General features: G+C 45.1%; 1 protein-coding gene across 1 annotated transcript in view; it reads left to right on the top strand.

Moving 5' to 3' along the window:
• The first annotated feature begins 8,366 nt into the window (after nt 1-8,366).
• Snx2 (sorting nexin 2) overlaps nt 8,367-12,731 on the top strand; it is an 85,666-nt gene continuing 81,301 nt past the window's right edge. The window contains exon 1 of the mRNA XM_004631335.2: nt 8,367-8,518. Within this exon, the coding sequence (XP_004631392.1) occupies nt 8,411-8,518 (108 nt within the window). The 5' untranslated portion in view covers nt 8,367-8,410. The remainder of the gene's footprint in view (nt 8,519-12,731) is intronic.

Genomic DNA, 12,731 nt, shown 5'->3' with positions numbered 1-12,731 from the left:
AAATCACTGGCAATCTTTTTATTCCATCGTCATTTTATCATTTTGTTTGGTGTCTATTTAATGGGTAGTAATAAACTCAGAAACCTTTGTTTTTCCGGCAGAGCACAGCTGCCAGGGTTCAACCCCCCCCAGCCCTGCAGTACTGGACCCGCCACCGGGGCATGCTGACACAGCAATTGAGACTGGGTGTGGTGGCACACGCCTGTAATCCCAGCATTTAAGAGGCTGAAAATAGGAGAATCATGAGTCTGATCTACGTAGTGAGACCCTGTACACCCTGTAGACTGTGCCCTAAATTCATATTAAAAAAAAAAAAAGGAATCTTTCTCCTTGTCAAATGTTTGATCCCCTTGCAAATTCTTTGCTCTTTGAACTTCAACATGAACCTTCATCCCATCAATTATTTGATTTTCATGTTGAATTGCATTCTGCAGCTCTTCTGAAGAAAACTGAACCCAACCCAAACCTTTATGAAAGCCATTCTTTTTGTTAGTGGATTTTATTATATGGCCAAACTGAGCAAAGTATTCTCTCAACTCATTAGACACTGCAGTGCCGGGAATTTTCCTGACAAAAGCAACTGTCCAGTTTCTCACTGTGGAGGCAGCCATCTCTAGCCTGAAAGGCCTGGGCAGCCTGTAACGGTTATTGGTGATAGGTTTTAGAGGCAACAGCAATGACGGCAGCAGCGACAGCATGGCAGAGGAGCAGAAATGGGGGGAGGGAAAGCCTTTATTAACTCTAAACAGGCAAAGAGGATTAAAGGGAGGGAGATGGACGGATCCTCTGACCCAAGACAGGGAGCCTGAGTGTTATAACCTATGTAACTGTCTCCATTTGTGTAACTAGAACAGCTATTTTGTTATACAATTCTGTATGTTTCTGGTATAACTATGTGATTAACTCCATTTTGTAACCAGAATAGCCACTGTATCATACACCTCTGTACATTTCCACTGTAACTTTATTAATGAGGATTGTTTGGTATAAGCTGACAACTTAAACTCCATCTTGGTGGCTCAAGCTATCCACCGGACCTCTGAACACAGTTTGTTAATGTTCAAACTATTCCTTTGTTCTAAACCACAGTGTGTTAAAGGTTAAGATCTGAACTATTCCTTACCCCAGACCAATCCACACAATATGTCCCGTGATCAACACTGAACCATAAATTGTAATTATTTGTTCCTGAAAATTGTAACCGCATGTTAAAAAAATGTAACCTGTTTTCCTGAAAGTGGACTGCTAACCCCTGTGCTGCATTCCCTTGCGCTCAAATCACAAGACCTGCCCTTTGCAGTTTTCAGCCTTAAAAACCCTTGTCTCTCCCCTCCTGGGCGCGCACTTAGGCACTTTGTGCCGGGTGTTGCTGCTGGGTACCAGCTAAAATAAAGCGCTCTTTTCTTTTTGGACTTGTCTCCCAGTTGTCCCATTTTTGGCTTACAACACTGAGACTTTATGGACTTTTGCCAGGGGTGGAGCTTGAGGAGTGGGTTTAGTGACATGTAAGGAGCTGATTGGAGGCTCCCGTGTGTGGGAGGGAAAGGTCAAAGGAAGTTGTACCCATGGAAGGAGTGGAGAAGGAGGAAGTGGTGTTGGGAAGATAAGCTGTTGCTTTAAGGGCTTCCGCCACATTAGATGACCACCATAATAATTCAGCAATTCATACTAGGGCCATAACCTATCAATTGGTACATTTTAGATAGACATAATAATCACATTCACCATAGAGAGTTTGTACCTATGCATGATATAACTTGTTTCTTTTTTTTCCCATTCCCCTCCCCTCACTTCAAGCCCTAGCTTTTGACTTGCACACCTTTTCATTTTCTCCTGAAGTAGTCTCTTTCTTTTTCTTTTGATAAGTACTTTGGTGTTTGTGTGTGATACTGGCCTTGAATATTCTAAGCAGAAACTGAAGAACTGAACCACAGCCTGGCTGTATTGTGCTGTCTTAGAGTTTTCATTCTGTCTTCCTCACAGTCTTCTTTCCAAGGGGAGCAAGCCGACCACTCCACTGTGTCCCAGAGTGCTCTTTGAAGCAGGTCTCTTCCATGTGAGGGCTGAGAATGCTGTAGGCAGCTAAATTAGAAAGAAATATTATAGGCAGTCAGACAGGGCCAGGCACTCAAGGAGACAAGATGGAAGACAAGGTGACTTTGCAACTTAGAAGAGACAGAGCCTCCCTACTGTGGGCCAGACCTCAGGACAAAAAAGTAAAACAATATAGCCACATACTTCCCTAGGGGTAAGTATCAGGGATTTATATTCTAAATAGGTATCAATCACCTTCAAAGAGCCCAAATGAGTCACTCACCAACTGGAAGAGACCCTTTCCTGTATACACACCGACTTACTATGTGACTGGCTTCCACTTCCTCATTTGATCCTGGAATTAATCAATTTTACCTGAGCAATGGTGCTTGTAATCTCATTGGTTGACCACAGTTTTGTCCCACCTCATTTCCACCTAAGTAAGCTCCCATGTTGTCCACCACCTTAGATCCACCTCACCACATGCTTTTACTCTATAAAAGTCCCTGGAAGAGATAGCTTCCTAGGCACAACCTGCTTGGCCCTCATTCTGTACTTCTCTCAGACAGGAGCATTCTTTCCCCCAACAAATACATCTTACTCTTAACCTCCATTGTTCCTAAAACTTATTCTTTGATTTTAGAGAACACAAACTCATCCCAGGTACCTTTCAGGTTGGGAGTTTCAATTTCCCCTTTATATATCAAGATGCCTGCAGCCTGGTAGACATCCTGACTGTAGCCAAGTGAGAGGTCCTAAGTAAGAGGTACTTGACCATGATGCAAGTTGATTCCTTTTTTTTTGTGGGACCGGGGATTGAACTCAGGACCCTGTGCATGCCAGGCAGCAAGTTGATTCCTGATGCACAGAAATCATGAGAAAATATTTATGGTTCTATACTACTAAGTTTTGTGTGATTTGTTTTATTTTTTATTTTTTATTTATTTAGTACAGGGTCTCACTATACAGATTGGACTCATAGTGATCCTTCCTGTTTTTCAGCCTCCCAAGCACTGGGATCACAGGCACATGCCACCATGCCCAGTCTCATTTGAGGTCTCAGCACACCCCGGGGGGCAGGGCTGGCATGGCAGGCCAGCAATCAACCCCCTGGCCCCTGAGTCTGCCTAAGTAGGCACTTTAGTCCACTGAGCTATCTGCCGGCCTTTGTGTAATTTGTTTCATAGCAATAGATAACTAATACAGAACTCAGGATCCAAAGTCAAAGACAAATTGTCCCTAAGATCAATGATCCTGCAGTCTATTGGGGTGATGGGAAAGTCTCTGTGAGCACACTTTGACGTGATCATGTAGGAAATACGCAGGCACTAAAGGGAGACCTGTGAGAAAAGCTCAATGATACTTAGAAATTGATGGATTTAGCACAGTTAGAACATGAGGGAGCCACACCTTTCCCTTCAACTATAAACATAGCACCACCCTAAAGGTTACCCGTGTTTAAGTTCAGGAGATCAGGGCACCCTTAGTGGCAGATTCATGACACCAGTGAGATTGTTGCAGGCAGCTGAGTTAGACAGAAATATTATAGGCAGTCAGACAGGGCCAGGCCCTCAAGGAGACAAGATGGAAGACAGGTGACTTTGCAACTTGGAAGAAACAGATACTCCCATATGGGCCACACCTCAAGACCAAGACAAAAAGAAGAAGCACACGGGGCTGGTGAGATGGCTCAGTGGTCTAAAGCACCTACTTAGAACAAGATAAGCTAAGCAAAGCACAGGGACCGCAGTTCAATCCCCCAGCACCACATGCGGGTGGGCTGAGCTGGCCACACACACAAAAATAAATAAATAAATAAATATTTAAAAAGAAGAAGCACAGCTACATGCTCCCCTAGGGATGGGCATTAGGGATTGATATCCTAAATAGTACCAACCAACTTAAAAGAGCCCAAATGAGTCACTAGCCCAACCCCCAACAGGAAGAGACCCTGTCCCATATTTGTGCCCACTTGCTATGTGACTCGCTTTCCCATTTGATACTGGGTTTAATCAATTTTACCGGAGCAATGGTGCATGTAATCTCATTGGTTGACCATAGCTTTGTCCCGCCTTATGAGCCCCTAGGCAAGTTCCCATGTTCTCCACCTTAGACCTGCCTCACCACATGGTTTTACTCTATAAAAGTCCTTGGAAGAGACAGCTTCCCAGAGACAGCTGCTCAGACCCTCCTGTCCCTTTGTTGGACAGACGCTTTCTTTCCCCAATAAATATTCTGCTCTCGACCTCTATTTGTTCAGCGGACTAAAGCGCCTGTTTAGGCAAAGCGCAGCAGCCTGGGTTCGATACCCATCTTGCCATGCCGGCCACATCCTCCGTGGGGCATGCTGAGGTAGTGATTGAGACTCCCCAATCAGCTCCCTCAGGTATATCTAAACATCCCCTTCAGACTCCACCCCTGGCAAAAGCCTATAAAAGCCTCAGCCTCCCGTAGTTCCAATTGAGAATTCCTTTTCTTCCTCAAAATTTCTCCCTATCCTCCAAGATAATAAAGCCCCTTTCCCTTTTTCTTTCTGCTTGTTTCTCTGTTGCACTGGGCGCCTGAAAAAAAAAAAAAACCTATCACAAACAATGTCTTTTATTAGCCGATTTACCGAAACCATGGCCAAAAGAAAATGTTATATAATTTACAACACTTGTCCTTTAACACTGTCTTTTGTAGTCTTCCTTATATAGTCTTAAATAATTGTCATGATTAGGAAGGGAAGAAAACTGGATGACAGATTATTCTTTTTTTCTCTACTAAATCAAATCCAGAGTTTTGCACATGGTAGGCAAGAGCTCTACCACTGAGGTCCACCCCCAGCCCTCCTACTTGAAAAATATGTACAGTAATAGAATTTTTTCTTCTTTTTTTTTTTTTTTTTTTTTTTTGCGGAACCGGGGCTTGAACTCAGACCCTTGCGCTTGCCAGGGAAGCGCTTATTCTACTGAGCCATCTCTCTGGCCCTTAGAATTTTTTCATTTTGTCACAAAGTTCTACAAACAAAAATCCCTCAACAAACTCAAAGGTCACTTTCTTAGGTCATTCTTTTTTTCTCTTTTTTTTGGTGGAACGGGGGATTGAACTCAGGCCCTTGTGCTTGCCAGGGAAGCACTTAGTCCCCTAAGTCATCTCCCTGGCCCCTTTTAAAGTCATTCTTGGTAACTATGTAGCCTAAAATATCTCCTATCCCTCTTCTCTATTTTTTTTTCTTGTAATTTATCCCTTATGTATTACTTTATCTTATTCGGTCTGTCTGTCTGTCTGTCTGTCTGTCTGTCTGTCTCTCTTTCTCTCTATATATATTTACTCAAAGTATAAGAGCAGATATAGTTGTTTTCACTGATTTCTCAGCCCCCGGAAAAGTACCTAACACATGGAGTTTTCCAATAAGAGTTTTCAGGTTGAATAATCATTATAATCATCATTGTTAACTGGTTATACCCAAATCTACCAAAGATTTATCTTGCAGTTCTCCTGTGATGGGCATCCTGGCTATAGCCAGTCTTTCACTATTCTAAATAATGCTTGAATCCAAGGGTTGGCAAATTTTCTTCTAGAGGGCATCAGATGGTATTTCCTGCTCTGCAAGCTTTGTTATAACCACCCAAGGCTGCCACTGAGGCACAAAATAGCCTCAAACAAGTGGTTTGGGGTTGCATTAGGCCAGAGTCAGCATGCTTCACTGAAAATCTTGGTGCACATATCTTTTACTGTTTTGAATTAGTAAAATTACTAGACAAATTGGTGTTAATACACTCAAGACTCTTGAAACATTTTGTCAAGTTGCTTTTCAAAAGGATAATCATGAGAAAGTTGAACAACTGGAATACTTGACTCACTGCTAATGGAAATATAATTTAATATTTATTAAAGCTGGATGAATATACCCTATGATTCAGTAATCTGCCAGTATCATAATGTCATTTATTGATATAATTTTTTTATTTTTTTTATTTTAGGGAAGGTCTCCAGGGTATTCAGGGTCCCAAGAGCTGTAATTACAGGCATGCCACCATGCCCAGTCTGAATTGTCGTCTCAGTGCGCCTATGCTGGCAGGCCTGGGGATGGCAGGTCCAGGGATCAAACCCCTGGTCCTTGCGCCTGCTTGCAGGTGCTTTAATTCGCTGTGGGCTATTTGGCCGGCCTACTGATATAAATTCTAGCCGAATTTTTTTTTCTTTTTTTAATCTTTATATTTATTTATTTATTTATTTATTTATGTGTGTGTGGGCAGCTCAGCCCACCAGGGGGCGGGGCTGGCTGGCATGTGGTGCTGGGGAATTGAACCACAGTCCCAGTGATTTGCTAAGCTTGTTCTAAGTAGGTGCTTTAGACCACTGAGCCATCTCACCAGCCCTTCTTTGTTGTTTTTTGAGACAGGGTCTTGTTATGCAGTTTAGGCTGGCTGGCTTTGAACTCACCATGTCCAAGCTAGCCTTGAACTTTTTTACAGATGCTTGTCTCAGCCTCCCAATTACTGGGATTCCAGGCCTCTGGTCGAATACCCAGCTTTATTGTTGTTTCTTTTTTTCAGTGGAACCGGGGATTGAACTCAGGCCCTTGCGTTTGCCAGGGAAGCGCTTATTCCACTGAGCCATCTCCCCGGCCCCTTTGTTGTTCTTTTGAGACAGGCTCTCACTATATAGCCTAGACTGGCTGTCCTTGAAGTTACAGTGATCTTATTTTATTATTATTTTATTTTACTTTTTTGGTGGAACCGGAGATTAAACTCAGACCCTTGAGCTTGCCAGGGAAGCCCTTATTTTACTGAGCCATCTCCCTGGCCCATGCAGTGATTTTATTGCCTCAGTCTCCAAGTACAGAAAATACATATGTGCCACCACACCCAGCTTTTAAAAGCATTTGAGAAATAAAGACCATCTGTAATTCAGCACTGTTAGAGCCTGACCAGAAGGATTTCAAATTTAAATGTAATCTGTGCAATTTATCAACTTCGTTAGTGTTCAAAAGAAAAAAATAGGGTCGGCCAAATAGCTCAGCGCAAACAGGCGCAGGGGCTGGGGTTTGATTCCCAGGCCTGCCTGGCCCCAACTCCAACCTCGCAGGCATGCTGAGAGAGCAACTGAGACTGGATGTGGTGGTGTGCCTGTAATCTCAGCTCTTGGGAAGCTATAAACAGGCGGATCACTATGAGTCAGATCTAGTAGTAAGAGCCTGAATACCCTGTAGACCCTTCCCTAAAATACAGAAGAAAAAAAAAAAAAAAAAAGATAAGAAGGAAAGAGTTGGGTGTAGTGGTGCAGGCTTGTAATTGCAGCTCAGGAAACTGAGAGCAGCTTAGAATACCTAGTGAAATCCTGTCTCAAACAAACAAAAATTCAAAAGACAAGTTAAAACAGGCGTGGTGGCACCAACCTGCAATCCCAATTCTCTGTAAAGCTGAGATAGGAAGACCCAGTCTGGAAATACAAAGCGTGGGGCGTGGTGGCACCGGCATGTACTCCTAGCACTCGGAAGGCTGAGTGCTCATTGCCACTTTCATGCCAGCGCAGGCTACAAAGTAAGTGTGAGCTCAAGGCCAGCCTAAACTGCACAGTGAGACCCCCGTCTCAAAAGAGCAAAAATTATAAAGGGCTGGGGATGTGGCTCAGTGTCAAGATCTTTAATTAAATGCCCCCTAGACAAGAAAAAAAGCTTTAGTTTCGGAGCTGAGATAGACTCCAGACGCATTTGGAGACCAGGGCATGGGCGTGACCCGTGGGAACCCTGCCTGTCCCGCCACTTCTTGGTGGCAGCTCTCTTCAGGACCAGGCTCCCAGGGCCGCGCGTTCGCGGGGAGCTGCAACCCTGAGCTGCACCCCGGTTGTCTAGTTTTTCCGACTACTGAGCAAATGGCTCACAGGGAAACTAGAACGCGCGATAACCATCCAGGGCACTTTTTGGAAATCTGGAGCAGCACTGCTGGTGAGGCCCTGGCACCAGGCCTCGAGTCCGGAGGAACGACGCTGGACTCGGCTGCGGACCCTAGCTCGGCTCCTTCCGACCCCGGAGAGCGGGAGACTTGCCGCTTCCGAGGCGGTCTCCACTCTTCTGCTCGCTACAGGAGGTTCAAAACTTGGTAAGGAGCAGCAACAGCACTCAGCGGCCTAGGCAGTAAGCACAGCCCGAGCCCCTGGAGCTTACACGCGCGAATCACAGAGGTCTGGAGCACCGGAGCGGAGGGGCGGGGCCGAGCGCCGCAGAGAGGGAAGCCGGGGGCGGACGGGGGCGGGGCCACAGGGGGCGGGGCCACGCGAGGCGGGGCGGGGCCGCGCGCGGCCGGCCGGGGAGGCGGGGCAGTCCCCGCCGTGCGTGCTCACGTGACAGGTCCGTGAGACCCAGCTCACGCAGTCGTCCGGGCGAGCGAAGATGGCGGCGGAGAGGGAACCTCCTCCGCTGGGGGACGGGAAGCCCACAGATTTTGAAGAGCTGGAGGACGGAGAAGACCTGTTTACCAGCACTGTCTCCACCCTGGAGGTGAGGCCGTGTCGCCATGGGTCCCGCGCCGCGCCGTCCGCCTCACCTTTGGGCGGCTTTCCCCTGCCCCGACTGCCCCCACCTCGGCTTGCAAGAGCAGGTCCGCGTGACACCTGTGACGCGAGCCCCAGCTCAGGTGCCTGTCAGTGGGCCGGGGTTGGCCTAGGCTGCAAGGCCTCCTCAGGAAGCAGCCTGCAAATTCTCTGAAGGGACGCTCCTGCGTCTCTGCGCCCCGCCGGCCTTCTCGGTGTCAGCTCGGGAGGTCTCGTCCCTCCACCCCGCGCTCCACTCAGGCTTCTCTGGCATTTTGGAGCAGTGCAATGCTTGCTTCTCTCACCGGAGGGTGTGCCCCAAAAGGGAGAGCCGGGAAGTGAGCGCGGGGTGGCGAGGTCTGCAGGCAGCCTTGGGGTGCACTTTTCCCTTTCACGGACTGATTATGACTGGCAGTTATAGGTAAAAGCATTTGCCCATTTTGGTTCGTCCTTAATTCCTAGACTTGGGAACCATAGTGTCTAGAAAATACGAAGTCGAAGGGAGAGAGTATTACCGGAAGCTGCTTTGAAAAGGCATTTAAGGTACCAGGGAAAATAAAAACAGATCTTCACTCCTCTTTCCTCTTTTCTCGCATGATCAGCGATCTCTGAAGCTGAGTGTTCCTGTTTTTGTCAGAGGAAACACCCTCTGAACTTAACTGTAGTGAGCCCGCCCATTTCTACTTCAAGTTTGAATTGCTTTGCATTTAATGAGAACACACACACACTTTAAAGCCCAATTTTAAAGTGTGTGTATGTATAAGCGTGTACTCAGAGTTCCCAGAGGATATGTTTACCTGGGAATGTATTTACTTACAGGCTTTTGTAGCTGTTGGATTCTGTACTGAATCAGTCAGAGATGACTGTAAAATATCCGCTAGCTGAATTTTACTTGCCTGAAACTGGAACTTCTGAGAAATGTCACTGATCACATTCTGTTAATCATACTTGGTGCTCCCCCCCCCCTTATAGTTTTCCCTAGACCTAGGGTAGTACTTTGTTCTTTCTTGTGTTCATCTCAAAATGTTGAACAGTTGTATTTGGTAAATGTTTTTTGAACTGTCCATATGAACATCTCCTACAAATCAGTAAGAAATTTTGAAGAATAGGTTAATGTCTTTTAAATCTTGTACATATTATACAACTTTTTGTTTTGTTTGTATTTTAGGGAAGGGTCTACAGGGTGTTCAGGGTCTCACAACTAGATTGGACTCATAGTCATCTGTCTGCTTACAGCCTCCCAAGTGCTGGGATTACAGGCACGCCCCCCCCCCCCCCATGGCAGGCCCAGGGATTGAACCCCTGGCCCCCGCGCCTGCTTGTAGGCGCTTTAGTCTGCTGAGCTATTTGGCCGGCCCTTATACAACTACTTTAATATGTTTCAAAACTTAGTTTTTTCATGATCCTATGATCTTAAACCCTTTAGGAGATACAAAGATTTTCAAGCAAGGATTAGCACATACTTGATTGACCTAATGTGATTAAGAATATTGTGAACACTAAATGCTGTGTTTAACATTGCTTAGAGTTGAGAAACTATAAATTTGTGTTTCTCATGTTGATGGGACTTGTTTTTGCTTTTACAGGCGAAGACTTTTTTTTTCCCCCCCGCAGAACTGGAGATTGAACTCAGGCTCTTGTGCTTGCCAGGGAAGCACTTAATCCACTGAGCCATCTCCCTAGCTCCTTGTTTTTGCTTTTAATATAGGATCTCACTATGTAGTCCAGACTGGCCTTGAACTCTTTTTTTTTTTTTTTTTTTTTTTTGTGGAACTGGGGATTGAACTCAGGCCCTTGTGCTTGCCAGGGAAGTGCCCACTCCACTGAGCCATCTCCTCGGCCCCTGGCCTTGAACTCTTGATGAGACATAAAAACGATCATTTTCCAGTGAAAGTCTACAAACTTTATGAATGAATACATTGAATTTATCTTGGTTAATGCTGTATGACTGTTATACATAAGTTTTTTTTTTTTTTTTTGTGGAACTGGGGATTGAATTCAGACCCTTGCTTGCCGGGAAGCACTTATTATCCTGAGCCATCTCCTTGGCCCCTCATAAGGTTATTGATGGTTCATCCAAAGCCCTTATTTCATGGACTCATTCAGGTTATACTTACATGTAATTATTTATTTATTTTTTTGTCCTTATGAGAAAGGGTCTCACTGTTCAGTTCAGGCTGGCCTAGAGCTGACTTTGTAGCCCAGGCTGATCTCAAACTTACAACAGTCCTGTCTCAGCCTCCGGAGTGCTGGGATTGCAGGAGTGTTCCACCATACCTGGCATTTAGGTTATTTTTACTTTATTTTATTATTTATTTATTATTTTGGTCTTTTGAGATATCCTCTCACTGTGCAGTTCAGGCTGTCCTTGAGCTTGCTTTGTAGCCCAGGCTGGTCTTAGAGAGATCCTTCTACCTCAGCCTCCCTAGTGCTGGGATTATAGGCATGCACCACCATGCCCAGCCCATCAGTTTGTTTTTAAAAATTTATGCTGGTGCAGGGACCAGGACTTGATCCCTGGTGTGCTATGCCAGCCCTGCCCCCTGAGGCACTGAGACCAAGATTGAGACTGGCCGGGGTGGTGCACACCTGTAATCCCAGCCCTCGGAAGGCTGAAAAGGAAAGGATCACTACACGTTCAATCTGTGTAGTGAGAACCTGTAGACCTTGACTAAATACATAAAAAAAAAAAAAAAAAAAAAAAAGTTATGCTGGGCATAGTAATGCACACTTTTAATCCCAGCACTAAGGCAGGAGGATCCCCATAAAATTGAGGCCCTCCTGGGCAACATCGTAGTTCAATACTAGCCTGAACTACATATTCAGATTCTGTCTGAAAAAAAGAAAGGTGTGTGGTTGTAAGATACAGATAGATTTTTTTCCCCTTCAGAATGGGAAAGGGTATAAAGTAGTATTTCTTAGAAAAGTGAAGTATCTCTGAAAGGATGCTCTTTAAGTACTTTACTACAGTGGTTCTGAACTTGTGTATATTCGAGAATACACAGTGTTCATGTGTAAAGTGTAGATGCCTTTGCAACAAGCAAGCAGAAACCTAAACAGGCAGCTGATTGGATCCAAGGCTTTATTTTTGTGAACACAAGGATCCAGATTTTATAGAAATCAACAGCTCCAAGAAATTTGTAGTTTCTTATAACCAATTTCTGCCACATATTGTAGCAGAGTTTTGTGTCTTTATAGCAGGTAGCTTGGTTGTCATTAATCAGAAGTGTCTTTTTAAAGAGGAAACAATGTTTTTGAACTGTGTGAGGTTCAGTTTTCAAGAGGGGCTGACTGACTGCAGCCAGTCAAATGCAGAAAAAAGCATTATTTTAGGTTCAGGCAGGTGTACCAGAAGGCTGTGGGGTGGCAGAAGACTGAGGCAGTGTATATGGAGTGCAGCCACGCTGGCATTGGCAGCTTGGAGATCTTGAAATGGTTTTATAGGCAAGAGAGATATATTTTAGCACTTTAATAGTCTGTTAACTTTTTCTTGGGTGACCATGGTAGCAAGCAGGAGGGACAGAAAAACGGTGTCCTGGAGCCAAATCTGTTGCTGGGGCCTCCAGGAAAATAGTGGGAGAGTTCCCAAACCCTGTGGCAGTTGAGTAACAGTGAGTTGTATCTTGTGTCAAGATTTTCCTAATTGAAGGGGCTTTTGAGAACAGTTTGCAAACAGAGGAAGGCATCTTTTAAATGTAAATGTGTAAACCAGGTAGCATCTGGAGGTAGTAGTCCAAAAAGGAACCTCAGAGTTCCAGAGTGCAAGGTGATGCCTGTGCTGACCACATAGAGATCTGTCAGGCTGATATGTGGCTGATGCCTGTTTGCACTTTCCTTGACATCTTACTGCATTGGGGGTCTTAGTGAGGTAGCATGGTTGAGCTTACACTACTGGGAGAATTTTTAGATTTTTCTAGCAAGTCTTCAGGATTGCTGCTATCTTTCTCAGGCTGATGCAGTTGTCATCTTGCGCTCAGGAAACAATCAAAAAGCCGAAAGTGCAGGGTCAAATGAGAGGGAGGATGACTGGCTTGGTGCAAAGGAGATGGGCACTTGTAACTTGAAGAGGAGGTCTCTTCCCAGAAGTGGCTCTGGGCCTGGCTTATATAAGGCTGCAAGTTTACGCCTGGCAGAGGTGGTAAAAGGCAAGAGTCTCAATTACACTATTTTTTTTTTTTTTT

Source organism: Octodon degus, unplaced genomic scaffold, assembly GCF_000260255.1.
Source record: "Octodon degus isolate 3935 unplaced genomic scaffold, OctDeg1.0 scaffold00040, whole genome shotgun sequence".
Lineage (NCBI taxonomy): Eukaryota > Metazoa > Chordata > Mammalia > Rodentia > Octodontidae > Octodon > Octodon degus.
This window is presented reverse-complemented; position numbering and strand designations above follow the sequence as displayed.